General features: G+C 31.0%; 1 protein-coding gene and 1 pseudogene across 2 annotated transcripts; one reads left to right on the top strand and one right to left on the bottom strand.

The window, feature by feature from the left end:
* Positions 1–1576: 1576 nt before the first annotated feature.
* Positions 1577–6050, bottom strand: LOC111275427 (nudix hydrolase 19, chloroplastic-like; annotated as a pseudogene).
* Positions 6051–13114: 7064 nt separating this feature from the next.
* On the top strand, positions 13115–18036 carry LOC111318515 (putative receptor-like protein kinase At1g80640). Of its 2 annotated transcripts, none has more exons than XM_022921375.2 (10): positions 13115–13589; positions 14119–14289; positions 14429–14682; positions 14781–14913; positions 15025–15088; positions 15186–15282; positions 15383–15482; positions 16320–16438; positions 16529–16618; positions 16690–18036. In XM_022921375.2, the coding sequence occupies exons 1-10, from the start codon at positions 13418–13420 to the stop codon at positions 16813–16815; spliced, it is 1326 nt and encodes a 441-aa protein (XP_022777110.2). In that variant the 5' UTR covers positions 13115–13417; the 3' UTR covers positions 16816–18036. The 2 variants fall into 2 exon arrangements, with proteins under 2 accessions (XP_022777110.2, XP_089611813.1); XM_089755687.1 differs by having other exon boundaries at positions 13298–13589; positions 14441–14682.
* Positions 18037–18667: the final 631 nt, after the last annotated feature.

Here is an 18667-nt window from a genome sequence, read left to right as displayed (position 1 = left end):
AATTTTTTATGAAAACTAAATTCAAACCTCCGAGGATGAGATTCTAAGATATTCCGAGAAGCAATGCCTAAGAAATCTCTAGGTGAGAAAAAGTACTTCTAGTGTTACCAACATACTGAAACATTTTAAGAATTATTTCAACAAAAAGATTTTAATTTATTTTTCTTGAAAATAATTTTTTTCTAATAAATAAAAATCAAGGAAATTATGTTTTTTGAATACCGAAAATTAGACTATTTTTATTAAAATCAAAGGATAACACGATGTTAATTGGTACCGTTTTTTAACGGGCGCTGTAGGGGTGCTAATCTTTCCCCACGCGTAACCGACTTCCGAACTCAGACTGTTTCGCAGACCGTAAAATTATCTTTTTAATAAATTTTAATTAATTTTGAAACTTTATTAAAAGGATATGTTTTAGTAGGTGACCAATCGCACCTAATCAAAAAAAAATTAATGACAACTCTGTTATTTTTTTTATTTCATTTTCAAATTCGTCGAACGGAAATAAAATCGTTACGACAATATATATATATATATATATATATGTAGTGCTTTCTTTTTATAAGTGAACATACCACATATAAATAGGATGGTGTGATTAAGATAAATATTTGATTGTCGGAGATTGATTTTGGTTTGTTCTTTCCTTTTCTGGCAATATTTGAACCTATAATTACTCCTTGACAAATTTATTATTAATTAGAGGTCCTTGGTTAAAACCTGGACTCAAATAATATTTACGACTGACCTAACTTATTTTTGTCAATAATCATGCAATTTTTAGTAAAATATTAAATTTTTACTTTTACTAATCAATGTTCAATTTTTTACAGCCATAATTATAATATAAAAATTTATAAATTTGTACCAAGAAGTTAGCTTAATTTTTATAAATTTGCACCAATAAGTTAGCTTAATTGGCAAAGATCATTCACAATGCCCAATTCATGGATTTAAATCCAACAGATAATGAAACAATCTTAAATGCACCTTTTTCAACCATTGTCTTTTTATTTTAAGCTGTCGAGTAGAGATAGCAATTGGAGTTTTCCTACCAATTAACAATTGGAGTTTTCCTACCAAAAAATATTTTCAAACTTGTATTTAATGACTTCAACATAAGACAAGGCCTCTTTAACTTTGTATTAAATGTTTTAGTCGACAGAGTAATGGTAGAAATGTCCAAGGATTCGGTTACTAGACATGTCCATGAATTGAGCAACCCTTCAGGCCTGTGTGCAAGAATTTTTAAGCTCAGGACCCGGCCTGGCCTTCAATGAGATTTGAATGGTAGGAAGTGTAATGAATCTATGTTGAGCATTGAATCCAAATGTCGATTACTCAAACAAAATGGTAAACTTAACAGAAAGCAATATCCTCAAATAAAATGGGGTACTGCTTTCATTCATTTTGAAAGATTATTGATATCTTTCTAATTTACGATGGCAGAATTTCTGGTGTTCCGAAGAATCCTTGGAAAGGAAAAAGGACAAACTTTCCCTTAAAATGAGGACGAAACGCATTGGAACAAGCACAAAGGATCTGCTGCAGCCATTGGAAAACAATGAGAATGCTAGAGCTTTGAAATGAAACTGCTGTGCTGTTTCAACTCAGCTTCAGCACCAGTTGGTGGATGGTGATTAACCCAGGCAGAGATGAGGTGATGCGCGATTGCAAATGGCCCTCGAATAAACATGGGAGCAAGCTTCCCACTTTCCAGAATAAAATCTGCTGACAAACTCTGCCCCTTCTTAACGCCCTTGCAAATCTGATCTACTTTAGCCGCCGCTCTTCATTGTGCCTTCTTGTATTCAACAAATGCCAATGCTTTCCTCACATCTTCTCTACTGTGCCACTGAGCATCTAGACAAACATAACAGTGTCACCATTGTTACTATTTCAAACCCGAATGAATAAGTACAAAATGTATGGAAACTATTGCTTTTCAAGATTTTCTGCACCAGGTCATCCGACAGAGCAAAAGCCTTCTTTATAACCTGTCATCAAACCCACATGACTATTGCAAATTATTGAAATCCATATCCTTCATAATGATTACTGAATCCAATGTGTCATAGAGTTGCTTCCTCTAGAATTGAGTTTTCAAACTGTTTCCACTCTCCGTATGTCCTATGTATTAACCATTAAGACAGTTTTTTTTTTTAAACAGAGCCCCATTGAAAAACCATTAACAGCACTATAAAAACACTATGCTTTCTACAGTGATAATTAGGATTCAGGATGGCAAAAGTCTAACCTACACAGCACAGGTGCATTGACTACTTAATTTTCCAGGAGTGAAGAAAAAAGAACAGAAGAATTACATAAAAAAAAAAAGACTGAAAATTTTGTTTTCTATGTATTACGCATGGTTTACACAGAACAGATGTAATGACTAATTAGTTTTCCTCGAGTGAAGAAAAAAAAAAAAGAAGAATTACGTAGCAAAAGGACTGAAATTGTGTTCTCAAAGAATAAAGCAACCAGAAAAGAAAATTGTAAATGACATCACATTTCTGAATGTTTAAGTAGCTTCTAATTCTTCCTTATCCACATTTATTTCAAGAGATCTTGCATATGCAAAGAACCCGACCATCAATTGGCATGGTATGCTACTCGGACCAACTGACAACAAGTCAGATTAGTAATTTTAAAAAGTAGCAGGCGTAAATATGCTTAAATAAAAAGGGGTGGGGGGGGGGGGGGGGATGCATAAACATTGTGCAGACTGCAGACATGTTGCAAGCAATTAAAAAAAGGAAAATAATACAAGGCTTTATAAAAATAATAAGAAGCTACCAGAAAGAAAATACAAAATAAAAAATTTTCTATGACCATTTCAAACCAGATTTTCTGTTTCTAATTTCCAAATAATGGGCCAGAATCCAGTACTCAAGTATATTGGAATGCTGGAAAAACAAAAAGCAAAAAGTGAAAAGAAGGGGAACACAAGCATCATGACCCACAGCAGCATACTGATTAAAAAAATATGTACAGAATATTAGCTAACCACTCTTAGTAGTAGTATCTGGCTGGACAATTTAAGTCTAAACTACCATCAGCTTATAAGTTTCCTATTAAGTATTACTGTATCTCCCTTGACAGTTTAAAAACAAATCGAATATAAACAACAGCACAACATAGCAAAACATGTTATTCATCTAAACAATCTTGCTGAATAATACCAGGCCATGGCTGAGAACTATGAGAGACAACTTCGCCAAATTCAATACTGGTCTCTTCATACGTTTCTCTTCTCACTGCTTCTTCCAAGCTTTCCCCTGGCTAAGGACAATAGAAGATATCAAACAATGAAATCGCAGAAATAAAGGTCAGATTGCTTCTTTTTCATATTTAAGATATTCTTTAATCTTACAAATAACAGGTAAAACCTGATTAAGGTTTGAAGTTCTACCTCTATGAATCCAACTAAGCAAGTCCACATTCGAGGTACAAATCTGGATTGTCTACTTAAAAGTGCTCGATCATTTTCTCTATCAATGACCAACATAATGACAACCTATTTTCAAGAAACATTAGTTAGAGAGATCAAAGAGACACCCTACAAATCCACTATATTAAAAGTTCAAAGTTCAAACCTCAATTGTAGAAAATAAGGGAAATGCTTTACTGGATTAACACGAGGGTAAATGGACTTTTTGCATAACTCATTGGAGCATTGTTTCCTTCTCCCAGCTTCCTTGGGAACTGTTTTCTCTCCGCAATGTCCACAAAATCGTGATAGATTATGCCATTGAAGCAATGCCCGTGCCTGATCAAATGTAATAAGCATGTAATAATAAAACTCTAGCTAAAGAAAAGATGCAAAAAATGACAAACAGTATGCAAAACTTAGCAATGCCAACTGGATAGTATTTCAACTGCCTCTGTTCATTTAAAATATCAAGAATCTTTTTAATAACAATGAAGAATCAAGGGCAAAAACAAAAATTAAGAACACAAAACATGATCCAATTATGAATCTAAAATCACGGCTTCTCTCACTTACATGACCAGCAATAGCCAATTCACCCATAGCCAAAGAATCAGCCCAATCAGTGGCCACCATCAGCTCCACAAAGCACAACTATCTGCAACTCAATTCAGGAACCAATCCACCTTCCTCAGAAACATCAATAGCCCAATAAACAACACCCTCTTCGGCTCTTGAACCCAAATAAACCAAAGACTCCTCAGTCAACTGGACCCCGCACTTTCCCAAAATACCCTTACAATCAGGCAAACTCATCCAGCCCAGATGCCAACTGGGCACAACATCAGCCCCGGTAACAGAAGAAGATGCCGAAGGCCTGCCCCTTCTGAAGTTGAGATTATCGACCACGAACCTTCACGGTGCATTAATTTGGAGTAAATACATGCATGCAGAGGAGGTAAGATTCAAGCAAGGCCTGCAGCTAACATTTACGAGTTTCAATAGATTTGGATATACTCTCTTTCCCACACACGTACATGCAAAATATAACAAACAGTCACATACAATTGGGACAAAAAGAATAATTTCTTTTACAAACATATAAGCACGTACATCTTTCACATCAAGCGCTTCAAGTAAAATAGATATGATAATTAAATCTCACATCGGATATAAAAACGTTGATGTTGCACATCTTGATAAATCGATTTTGAGAAGAGAAAATAATAATCACGTGATAAGTAATATCAAGACAAGTTTTAAATCATTCGATTCACGTTAAAAAGTAGTAAACAGAATACTCTAATCTTACAGCAAACATGAAAAAAGAGGTCATTGAAATATAAAAACGTTAACATTACATACTCTAACAAATCGGTTTTAATTTTAAATGTAATGCAACTAGAAAACCCCTTTTTTATATCTTTACCTACAGTAGTGTTTTAATTTTAAATTTAAATGCAAAGAATGCCTTTTTCCTTTTCAATTTCTAATTAATCAATATAAGTTAGGGCAGATATATTTAATTATCAAGGATAATTGAAATATTATTTAAAATTTTTTTCAAAAGATATATTATTTAAAAATTTTTATATTTAATATATTATTTTTATTAAATTAAAAAATATTAAGATTTAATGCTTTAATACGCGAATAATAACATTCACAGTTAAGGGTTGAAAGGGGCGGGCGGCTTCATCTATACCGTGGACATGCCTAGTTCTAAGTGCCACATTTGACGAGGGAGTCAATTGGATCTTCAATGCAATGGCAGGCGATAGGGCATAGCCATAGCTAGATCTCTAGGTCATTCCAGTTGCCACTCCTCAGTATATGTAGCAGTAGTAGTAAATTTCTCTTGCACTACCATTGAATACTGAATAAGACATGATACATATAAATGACTATTGCCTGGATATCAGCTCTCTCTCTCTCTCTCTTTATATATATATATATATATATATATATCTCATATTGTTAATGAAATTTAAAAACTTTACCATTAAAGTTAAAAATTGTCATGTTAATGTAATTTTAAAACTCTACCATCAAAGTTAGAAATTGTCACATAGGCTATTAAAATATAGATATATATATATATAATTAATCTTATATTGTACTTGAACCGAATAAAAACTCAACCTTAAGTGCATATCTTGAAAAAGTTCAGAGACTATATGATCTTATTATCAAAAAATAAAGAGTGAAAAAAAAGTAGCAAGATCTAATAGCTCTTTATTCAATAGAAGTGAAAACTATAAGATTATTACAGAATGCTGCAACAACAGGTAAGACTTTCGCCCAAATTAGGGCTAGGGATACAGTTAGCAGAAGAAGCAGTATGACCAATGCTTTCACATGGCTTAATACAATCCGAAACAACACTGCATACCGAGCCCTTTACTATATCACAGTTAACAGTACTAGATGAGGCACCAATCCCTGCATCAAACACATCAAAATGTTCATTCAGAAAAGAAAAAAAAAACTTAATATACAAAAGCTAGAGATATATATATATATATATGAAAAGAAAATGAATACCATCCAGTTGGGCAAAGAAGAAAATCGAGAGAAAGAGAAAGGCCACGACTTGAAGCTTTGGTGATGCCATATTCTTGTTGTTGCTAGAGTGATCAAGTGATTTAACTCTTATGTGAGAAAAAAAGGATGTGTGTGGGTTAATATTTATACATAAGATGCTGCAATTAAGTTAAATCTTTGATATGTAAATCATATCAATAAAATATAATTTGGGAATATCCAATATTTCCAATGTAATTTAACGTACCATATTATATATATAGTGCTTTCTTTTTATAAGTGAACATACCACATATAAGTAGAATGATGTAATTAAGATAAATATTTGATTGTCGGAGATTGATTTTGGTTTGTTCTTTCCTTTTCTAGCAATATTTGGACCTATAATTACTCCTTGACAAATTTATTATTAATTTGAGGGTTAATTACTACTGATAGAAAACTGAAACAAGTACTTATCCTTTCTAAAAGATACCATTATAAATGTAAATATATATAATTTCATAATTTGGTAATTAACGATTACATTCATTTAATTATTTGGTCATTGAAAAGGAATTATTATTTGGCCAATTAGAATTGACTTGAAATTTGAAACATTCATTTAATTAATTAGGCATAAATACAAGATTTTCTACCATATATAGCTCAATGTTGAATTTTTTTTTCATAGTACTTTAATTACGTTGAATTTTACCACTGTGATAACTTTTTAACAAAAATTAACAGTGAAAAAATATTACATGAAAAATTTTATTTGTACAATTTAAATAAACTTTGAAGAAGCAGAAAAGTGGTTTCACAGTTTTTATTTCACAATCATGAAGGGTGAAGAGAGATATGAAGTGAAATTCCATGTCATCATTCTATTTCTAACCTAAGTCTTGTCTTTACAATATTACAAAACATGAAATATGCGTTTGGATAAGGAATTTCAAGGAGGAATTTTATTTATAGAGAGTTTTTTAAAATTTTAAAAAATTTTATTTTGTTTGATAAAATAAAAATAAAAATCATCAAAATTCATAGAATTTGAATAAAATTTTTTGAAAGGCTCAAATTCTCTTTTTAAATTCTACCCATTTAAGTAGAATCTTTAAAATCCTTTAATTATATGATAAGAAATCAATATTTAACATGTTTACTACTATTACAAAGGAAAATATGATCATAAAAATTAATTTTAAAAAAAGACGTTTCATCTATTGAGAATCAATTCGACCGGATCCAATTGACCCATAAAATTAATGACTCCATCAGATGTGCAAGTTTAAACTCTCTTAACGGTTTGGTGGAGGAAAAACAACCCTCATCTCAACAATTTATCTTAGAGATTATTGCTTTAATTTTGTAACAAAATTTCTTTCCTCTGGAAGATTTTCAATTTGTCACCCTTTGCTTTTTTGTTATCTTTTATAAATATATATATATATATATATTTTTATTGCAAAATATAATAATAAAGAAAGCACAGAATTAATGAATACGAAGAGAAGTAGAAAATATATACCTCAATGACTTTTTACAAGAAATTCTTTTTAATTGTTGGGTATGAGCGTCCCTCCCTCAAACTTTTGGACATAGGGTTGAGTTTTATGAATAGAAGGTAGCCCTCTTCTTCCCTTCTTTTTTTCTTTGTTCTTCTTCTCTTCACTCTTCAAAACTCCACCTGCCCTTCTCCCTCTCTCTCTCACCCCCCCTTAGTCGCCGTTGCCTGTGGTTTTTGCCGCTGGTAGCCTCCTCCTCCTTCTGTTCCTCTCTTTTCTTTCTTATATCCCTCTAGCTGACAACATTCTTTCTCACTTTGACCACTTAAGCCTCTAAAACCTCTCATACTCAAAACTCACCCAAGAATCCTTTACAAAGTTTTTGGGTTTTAGTTGGTTTCCACTTTTCTCAATTCTTTTAGGTTCTTTTTTCTGATGGATATTCTTCGTGGCTGCAAATGTGATTGAGCTGTGAATTAATGATGTTGGAAATGGATTTTGAGGAAACTGGAAATAATCAAATAAACCACGTCCACTTGTGGTAGTGGTTGCCATATGCTGGCCTTCCTGCAAAAAGGAAATATGACCGTCGTGACAGTACTTGAACTTTGAACATTGGAGTTTTTTTTTTTTTTTTTAATGTTTTGTGTGGTTTTTGATGTTGGGATTTTTGTTTTTTAATTGTTGACACAAATGCATTGTATTATTTGGTTTTTAAACTTCATCTCAATTTGTTTGGTACATATGACTGGTTATAGTTTGGGCCCTCCTCTTTGTGCTGATCCTTTTCAATTTCTTGGAGTTGTTTGAGACTGTAATCTACCAAATCGTTTGTCGGTTCTGAAATTTTCCATGCCCACATTCTAAATTTTCCAATTCTCATGGTATCTCCTTTGCATTCAAGATTGTGCATTTAATCCAAATTTACTTTTTTATAATTCAATTAATTGATATACTTACTCATAAAATATAACATCTAATAAATTTAAAATTTATATCTCAAATTATAATATTTTTATAAAAAAATTAATTCTTTCAATTAAAAATACCATTTAACATAATAATTCATGCATATATCTCATTAAAAAATTAAATTTAAATCTCTTTTTTTTTTCTAATAATAAAAACAACACTTTTTAACAATGTTAAGCGGCTCTGACAAAAAAAAAATTGATAACGGGTTGGAATTAATTCAATCTCGAATATAAGCTAAAATATAAGTATTTTTGCATCAACATTCTGAAAAGCAAAAGGCATAGAAAGCGAAATAATATAAATAGTAGTAAAGAAAAGACAAGACACCCATATCAGATTGGTAATCGTAGAGTTTAGTCTGACAAGTTGCTCTCTGGTTTCCAAATGTCAAAATCCGTTACCCATAGTTACATCAGGTGAATATTTTCTGACAAAAAAAAAATGCCATTTTCTTCCCTGAGCAATTCTTTCAAATTTTTTTTCATTTAATTTTCATGTTCTTTACCATTTTTTCCTGCTTCTTTCCGGATGGCTTTCGATCTCTAATCGTGGAGTCCAACTGAAATCAAATTTTAATGGAATCCTCAATTGAAAGGAGAACTTGATTTAATTTAACAAACAACGATAAGGAAAAACAATGTTCGGAGTTTGAAGACATGAACAAAAATTTCAATTTTAACATTTAAGTGCACTCTAAAAATAATAAAATAAATCACGAATATATAATCATTTTAAAAATTTATTATTATTAGATGGTTTAATTGATCAAGTCGTTTTTTTATTTAAAAAAACTAGTTTTACCAAATGTTAATTTTTCAATCAATTTAAGACTGTTTTTTTTTTTAAACTACTAATGGATTCAATTGATTAATTTATGTTGGTTTTTAATCATTTTATACATTTTAACTTTTGTTATATGTAAATTGGTAAGTGAAAATTTCAGTGTCAAGAAGATTTTATAATATAAAAATTATTATTTATTAACGCCGCTTCACATGACATTAACTAAGGGGAGGCCAATATTTAATTTCCAGCATTAATTGAGGTTGCAATTGCTTTCCTGCGAAGAAATTTAAAAGGGTATTAAATTCCCAGCCGATCGAAGAGTAATGATGTATGGTTCAAACACAATATATTTACTTATAGTCAATGACCTTGAGATGAGGAAATGGGTGCTAATTTTGGCTTTAGTTTATGTCACTTTCTCAAGCCAATGGTAATGACTACACACTGCTTATGCACCTGTTTCATAAATTATTTTCCCTCCTATGAATTTATTTATGAGAAATTATTTCATTTATTGTTAATAAAATTTTTAAATTTTAGAAGAGAGGTTGGTTGGATAACCATACCATTTAAGATATATTTAAAATTAAAACTTTTCATTAATGATCAACCATGCCTGATCGATCCAATCCATCCCATGGACGTGTTTAGAAAAAAAGTAGAGAAGCTTAAATTATCTTCATAATATTTTCTTTTGTTTTGTTTTGGTGAAAAAGTGTTGAGAGTTGCTTTAAAGATATTTCCCATTGTCTTCTGTGTTGGCGGTGTTGGTCTTGAGGTAGTTGTTTTAGGTTTAAATTTGATTGTATTGTCACTATCAAAGTGTGATGATTGGCTTGATGTACGTGCTTTTGCCATAACCACTTTAAATTTGCTGGCGATGACATTGATCAGTTGCATGTGCATCTTAACAAATACAAAGAAAACGAATTAACAGGTTTAGAAAGATAAATATATATATATATAATAATACCAATAATAATAATAATAATAATAAACGTAATTGTTATCCAAAAGTATGAGAATAATTGAAGGAAATTAATTATGAAAAAAATTATAAATATGAAAAAAAAATCCATTTCTTTGATTCATTTATTGCTTCTCTCTCTCTCTCTCTCTCTCTCTCTCTCTCTCTCTCTCTCTCTAGCACAAAAACCAAAACGTTAGCTAATTTTTAAAAAGTAAAAAAACAAAAAAATAAAAGGAAATTACAAAATTAATATATATATATAAACCAAATAACCTACTATATAGTTTTATTTTAACCAATAAAACAATGAGTTGTACATTTTTATTCATTCTATTCCATCATATTTTTATTTTCTTCCATCATTTTGTTTGAAAATTTCATACATAAAGCTTTATATTCTAGCTAATGGGAAACGATGGATCCCAAAAATCTATTGATGAGAAAATCTTAAGGGTATAAACTTACCAGTGTCTTTGGCTGAACAGCATGAGAAAAAATGAAAAGAATATAATAGAAATGAAAGAATTGAGGGAAATTAGACCTCAAATTTAATTTCTTTCATTTAATTTAAAGAAAAAAATAATATTACTTATTTGCTAACAGTAGGGTGATATATCGATAAAATATTTAACTCTTAATTTAATTTTTTTTTAATCTCTTAATTTAGACTTTCCATAATTATGATTCAACCGCTAACAATTTTTAATATAAAAAATATAATTTTCTTTAAAATTTCTTTCTCATACCTCCCAATTGCCATAAGCGTCCTTTTAGAAAATGTAAATGAGGATTTGACTTTTCTTCATACAACTTTTTTGCTAAATTTAGGCATAAGTATAAAAAAAATTCCTAAACTAAAATTAAATAATTATCAAGTCTTTATCATTTTATTACAATTAATTAAGTTGTTAAATATCTATTTTCATTAATTAAGTCATTATTAGACGAAAATTGGTTAACTATCAACACTCTTTTCCATCTAACAAGGGCTCAATTAGGTAAAAATAGATGTTTAAGAGTTTAATTGGATGAAAATAGATGTTTAAAGATTCAATTAAATACAAATAAATATTTGAAGGTTCATTTCCATCTAATTGAGAGTTCAATTAAGTAAAAATAAATGTTAAGAGTTTGATTAGGTAAAAATAGATATTTAAGAACTCAATTAAATAAAAATAAATATTTGAGATTAATTATAATAAAATAATAAGGGTTTAAATAATTATTTAATTTTTGTTTAAAGGGTTTTTTTTTATTATTCTTAAGCCCTAAATTTACTACCAAAATACAAAATTTCTCCATTTTAGTTATCTCTCCTTACCAATTCTCTCCACTTTTTCTCAATCCAAAACGCCACATATATACTTTGGATGAAAAGATCTTATCCATTATTCCATCATCCCCTTATGAATATTGACAAACACACCCCTAACCAGAAATTAATTATTAATAAGGAGAAATGTAGGAATCCATTGAGCTTTAAATATAGGGTCCTCTGAAATTTTGGTGAAACATTGAATTGCCAATTCAATTACGACCTAATGTGGAAGAACCACTACCTCTAAATGATTTTAAATTGATCAGTTGAGTAATAACGATAGTTTTTATTCTCTTCTAGTACCAAATACTTCTTTTTAATCAACCTCAATAAAATAAATTAGAGAAAACTTATCTCATTTTATAATTTAAAGTAATATTGATGTTTAACAATTTTTAATACCAAAACAATTCAAAAAAACATTATGGAAAATTATTACTGTTTGGGACTAAAGGAGTAATATTTTACTTTTTGCATTCAAATATAATTTTTTTTTTGTGATATAATATAATGATTTAATAAAAATATCTGAACATTTTTTAGATAGAGATATGACACACATAACATATTTATTTGGTAAAACTATTCAAAGTAAATTAATGATATATTAGCTTATTTCATTTATCTATTTATTTATTGATATATCTATTTGTTTGTTTATCTATTTATCTATTTGTATGATTATTTATGTGCATATTTATTTGTATATTTATATTCTTATTCCAAATTTATTTGTGGATATATATTTATTTAGATGTCTATCTATGCATTCACCACTAGCTATTAAAGTTTATTTTGTGAAAATAGATTCATTAGAAAAACAAAATTGAATCCTTCTTATTATGGATGCGTTTTAAAACTTTCTTCTAGGAAAAAGAAAAACTGTCCTTGTTTTCTTTGTCTTTAAATCTTTTTTTAATAGTCTTAACTTTTTAATCACTTTTCAAATTCAATTTTTTTTTGACATTTTATAAACTATCTAATATTTATCTAGATTAAAAATAGAATCAAATTACTATTAATAACTAGTTTTATTAACTTTGGTGTCACATGTTAAGTGACACCAGCACAACTAACATATGCATACCTATTAAGTGAATGAAATATATAAAAAATTAATAAAGAAGATAAATTTTAAAAGAATAAATAAAAGGATGATATATACCTTTAAATATATTAAAAAATAAAAAATAATTAAAAAATATAATATATGTTAATCTCTTAATTTTATTTATAAAATTAAAATTTACAAAAATAATATATAAAATAAAATTTTTTAATCAATATCTACAGAGTCATTGATGTAAGTCATTTAGATCAAGTAAAATAAAGACAAAGAAAATACTAATTCGTTTTGTAATCATGCAATCCTACAGAAGCTAGGTACCTATTTACTAGTCTTAACAATAACAAGTGAAATGTTTTGTAGGCAAGCCAAGGCAAAAATACTAAAAGCAGTTTCCAGGAATGTAGCTGAAAAATGGGCAACGTATCAGCCAATGTCCTTTCCTTCCTTCCTGCCACTGTCCACATCCCCAACTGTCTTTTAACTCAAAAGCAAACCCATAAAACTTAATGAACTTTCTCTTTTCCTAACTGCCACACATGATCCACCATGTCCATTTCTCCCCACGCACAAAAATAAACAGATTAAAATCGATAAAATTAAAAAAAAAAAAAAAAAAGGCTCTCCTTTCTTTTTCTTGGTTTCATTGCAACATACTGTACAATAGCACTTTGTCTCCATCAGCTTACATTTTTTTTTATTTGTAAAGTTGAGTTTATAGATAGATTCAAAAGTGAAACAGCAATATCTTTGAACAGGAAATGAAGTTTCACTTGTATTAGATTTAGTCCCTGCATCTTAAAAAACTCTCTCCTTGTCTTTTATCTTAGGAGATATGAATCTTCTCTTTCTGTTACTTCCCATGTGGGCATGTACCTTCTCTTTGTTGTCACTTACATTTCTTGCCAGACCAGAGTCAACTGTTTACCCTATTTCTGCTTCCGTTTTTCTTTCTAAACAAAACCCCATTTCTCAGTTTTCTTCAGAAATGGAAGCTGTTTCTCCAGGTATTTCAACTCTACATTTTTTTGGGCCTTTGGTGGTTCTGAATCTGTTCTTCATTTCTCTTAAATGGGTTTGTTTTGTTTCCTTGCTTTAGTTGCTCAAATGGTCTGTATTTTAGCATCACTTTAGTATTATTATGCTTTTCTCTTGTTTCCGGGTACTTTGCAATTTGGCACATTTTGTGCACTGTTTTCATAGGAATATGACCATTTCAGTACTTGGGATGTTAAGGATAATTGTTAGCTCCATTAAAGTGGCCAAATTTAACTTATTTGGCTTAGAAACCAACAATTTGTTCGTTTTCTTCAATAAACTAAAATAATAAAAATGTTTGAGTTTTCCCTTAATTTTCTAACAGCGGCTTCTGATTTTTAGATCAAAATGAGAGCTGTTTGTCAAATCAAGATTTTTGTGCTCAATTTCTGTGTTTTCTTTTTTTTTTTAAATTAACATAGTTTCCTCTGCAAACAAAAAACTTGTTTTATAAGTCAGTATATGACTATAACCTTAACCATGTTAATGATAAAGCAGGAGTTGCTGTGGTTAGAGTAGTGCAGCACCAGGATTTAAACAAGAGAATTCTTATAGCTTTGATTGTTGCCACCACTCTCCTTGGTGGAATATTGCTCCTTTTGTTATGTTTCTGGATCCGTAGACAGAAAATCTTGAAGAATTCCAATGGCAAAAGCAAACACAACTTGGGTATCTTTTTGTCTCACTGAGTCACCTTTGTTTTGGTTTCCAGTTTTCTTTTGGAGAACAAAAAGTATGCTTGGTTATGCTTTTTGTCTGCTGATTCGAAACTTGTTGTTTATTTTTGCTTTTAATATGCGATCTGGAGAACCTACAAAAGCAATTTCATTGAGTCCAATTGTGGATCGGTTTAATTCCTTATGGATGGCTGGCAAAAAGGGTTCAGTAGCTGTTGTTATTGAGTATCAGTTATTGGAAGCTGCAACAAACAATTTCCGGGAAAGTAATGTCTTGGGTGAAGGTGGTCGTGGACGTGTCTACAAAGCTCGTTTTGACGAGAAATTTCTTGCTGCTGTGAAAAAATTAGATGGTGGAGGACAAGATACTGAAAGAGAATTTGAGGTAATATTTTGTGCATGACTGAAATTGATTTGGATATCTAGTCTTTCGGGTTTATATCCTCCTTGGGTTTCTTTGCTTAATATTCATTCCATGTGCAGAATGAGATGGAGTGGTTGGTCAAAATCCAGCATCAGAATATAGTTTCGCTATTGGGTTACTGTATCCATGGTGAAACAAGATTTCTTGTATATGAAATGATGCAAAATGGTTCTTTGGAGAGCCAATTGCATGGTATAAACTCTTTTTCTTCATTCCAAAGTAACAAAGAATAGTGAAAGTCAGAGGAAGATGCTAAAATTTCTCTTTTGATCTAATTTATTGATTTAATTTTGGACATTATAGGCCCTACTCAAGGATCAGCTTTAACCTGGAATTTACGAATGAAAATTGCAATTGATATTGCAAGGTGAATTCCATAGCTAATTATGTTCTAATCTCTTCATCTGTTTTATTGCTCATTTGTTGTTAACATGTTTCTAAATGTTGTCATTGATCTCTGATAGAGCATTAGAATATCTTCATGAGCACTGCAATCCACCTGTTGTCCATCGAGATATAAAGTCATCTAACATTCTTCTGGATTCCAAGTTCAATGCAAAGGTAACATTATGTATGACACTATGGTTAATGAACTTTCTTGTCTTTATGTAGCTTTGTCGAAATGTAAAATGGTTCCCTTAACAATCTTTCCTTGATTCAGCTGTCAGACTTTGGCCTTGCTGTGGCTACTGGATCCCAAAACAAAAACATAAAGTTGTCAGGAACATTAGGCTACGTAGCTCCAGAGTACCTCTTAGAGGGTAAGCCAAAGTTCTTTATAGTTAATACATAAGAAAGTCGGAATGAGATCCAATGCATTATCTTGTGTTATTTATCTTTTCACAAAATAACATTCTTAAATGAGGATGTATATTTCTCTTTTAGCTTCTTGAATATTTTTCTTCTGGTACTTTCCTCAAGACACCAAAGTCTTTGCCATTGTACCCTATGATTTTATTTTATGTTGTTGGCTAGTTGCCTTTGACTTTACCTGTGGCCTCTTTATCTTTCTGGAGTAATATTAAATGGAACTTGTCATTTGAATAACCCATAGAGTTACTTGCTAGTTGCCTTTGACTTTACCTGTGGCCTCTTTATCTTTCTGGAGTAATATTAAATGGAACATATCATTTGAACAACCCATAGAGTTACTTATCAGAAAAATGGAACATATCATTTGAATAAACCATAGAGTTACTTACCAGAAAAAAAAAAAAAAAAAAGGAATAAGCCATAGAGTTGGCTGTTTGATTTTCATAGCATATCTGTCTTCGCTGGAATGTTGTTGCAGAAGAACACTTTTTTAGCAAGTGTCTGCTAAAACTAAATTCATGTGACTGCAACTTGCCAATCAGGGTGGTATTCTTATAGTCAAGTGTCAGTGACATTGAATGGGATTCATGAAGAGCTTGAGCAAATGCAGATCTCCCGAGAGATGAAAGAGACATTATGTTCCTACCTGCTGGGAAAACCTCTCAGTTAAATATAATTGTTCCCCCTCCCCTGCCTCAACCAAGTGATAATTGTCTTAAGAGATTTCTTAGCACCAAGTTTAGTCTCAGTTTTGATTTGAGCAGTGACAGCATTGCTTTTCTCAGGAAAATTGACTGATAAAAGTGATGTATATGCTTTTGGAGTCGTCCTTTTGGAGCTGCTAATTGGAAAGAAACCACTGGAGAAAATGTCATCAACTCAGTGCCAATCTCTTGTCACATGGGTAAGCTCTTTCGACCCTAGTATTTACCTCAAGGAGGTCCAGTTATCGTTTAATTGTATCTTGAACTTAGTTTATATGCAATTTTGACAGGCTATGCCCCAGCTTACTGACAGATCGAAGCTTCCAAACATAGTGGATCCAGTAATAAAAGACACAATGGATTTAAAGCACCTATATCAGGTACATAAAAAAATATTTTATTTGTATCGTCGTTAGCCCTTGTTAATGTTTTAAATTTGAATTGTATATAGGTTGCTGCTGTTGCTGTGCTGTGCATACAACCTGAACCAAGTTATAGGCCACTTATAACTGATGTCCTGCACTCCCTCATCCCTCTTGTACCTATGGAACTTGGAGGTTCATTAAGAGTTACATAGTCCGTCCCTCTTCTCTTGCCCCTCTTTTGCACTGGTTATACAAATCGGAACTTGGATGGTGATGTCCTCACATTGACTTGCATCTGATCTTCTTTGCTACAAGATTGCATTGATAGCCTCCTCTCTTATGTGCTGCTCATTCATTTCCACATGAACTTTTCCTCTGGGGAACTGCAGCAATTCAATTATGCATTGGTGGTGCTTTAACGCAACTCCTATCATAGAGCCACTTCTGACTTCACTAAGAAGGTTATCCTCCCTGATCTGTAGTATTGTGATCATTGTACTCATGAGAGGGGAAAAAAAAAGAGATTAGAACATGAAATTCTCGATGTAATATCTAAATTAATTAAATCTTATTACTATCAATCGAAGCTGATGCAAATTGCAAGCATTATCCTCTTACAACTTTGTACTTATAGACATGTCAAGGACGACACTTTGTTTAGTAAAGTTATACTATCATTACTGTGATGAAGCTGATAACTAAAAGCATCTAGCTTGAAGCATGCTTTAACTGTATGCATGAAGGCTTGAGGTTGATGTTGTCTGGTTCATCCTTTTATTCCTAAAGTTCATCGAGTCTCATTACATGACTCATGAATTTAATACCCTAATAGTTGGTAAACTCTGTCTATCTGATTTGATACTTATTTTTTTGTGGCCAAATTTTCATTTGATTCTTCAAGGGTTCCCTTATTTTTACTTTCAGGTCAGCAAAGACAGGTAAAGAATTCATGATCCATCCATTATTTTTTCAGACAAAAGATTCAAATCCAATTTCAGATGAAGAGTGAACGCTCCTTTTGGTGTTGTGCCATTAATATCTAATAAAATAGGTTGTATGTTTATGGGACCATGGTCTGGCTTTGAAACTCAATAATGACTAACGAGTCCCTACATCTGCCTCCGTTATTGTTCTCTTGGTTGCATTATCTCCTCTAATTGCAAGAACATGTGCACTTATTTTGCCCAAGTGCATGAACACAACAAAGCATTCTCTGCATATATCTCATTAATAAAAGATCAAAACAATTAGAATTTGAAATTTATGTTGACTTGAAAATGTTACATTTCATATAAAATCTAAATTGGTCAAAAATGAATGAACTCGTTAAAATCGAAATCCCAAATGATGTTAATTTGAATCCGTTTCAACTTTATCCGATTGTTACCTCTAATCACTCCTATCCGCTTTGTATATGACATTTAATCACTGTTAGAATAAAAAAAAATGACATTTTCTTCTATAGAATCACTTCATCGATCCCCTTGGCGCAAAGAAGGGGAGAAAATGAAAGCAAAAGTATAAAACCAATGGGGTTGTGCTAAAGCTAGAATCTGACCCTTGTGTTTACCTTCCTTATGGCTTAATTCTATATGGGTCAAGCAGTAAACTTCATACGGTCTAGATTGTCTAATAAAGCAATGCCAAGTTGCTTGAAGTTTTCGATGGTCGATATTGGCCTGATGAATGATTTCAGGTTCAGCCATTGTTGATTACACTGCAGACAAAAACATTAATATATATATAGAGTATTTTTTGTGCATATCGATATCCATCTATGAATATATGTAGTGGTGGGGTCAAAAAATTTACTTAGTGAGCTTAGTTTGAAGATACTATATTATAAAAAACGATTACAAGAATAATAGTTTAATAATATTAAAAAACCTAAAACTTTTATATCCAATTTTTAAAATTTTACAATTGTCTTTGATGCGATTTTTATTTTGAAAATGTTATACAATAGATTTGTTATCAATATTTTTTAATATAAAATTCTTTTCAATATACGCAATTAAGTTATTTTTTAACTATTAACCTTTCATTAGATTATGTAGACGAGTT

This window comes from Durio zibethinus, chromosome 26 (assembly GCF_047325235.1).
Source record: "Durio zibethinus cultivar Kanyao isolate XHJ-2024 chromosome 26, ASM4732523v1, whole genome shotgun sequence".
NCBI classification, from domain to species: domain Eukaryota; kingdom Viridiplantae; phylum Streptophyta; class Magnoliopsida; order Malvales; family Malvaceae; genus Durio; species Durio zibethinus.
Note: the sequence above shows the minus strand (reverse complement) of the source record. Positions and strands in the feature narration are given on the sequence as shown.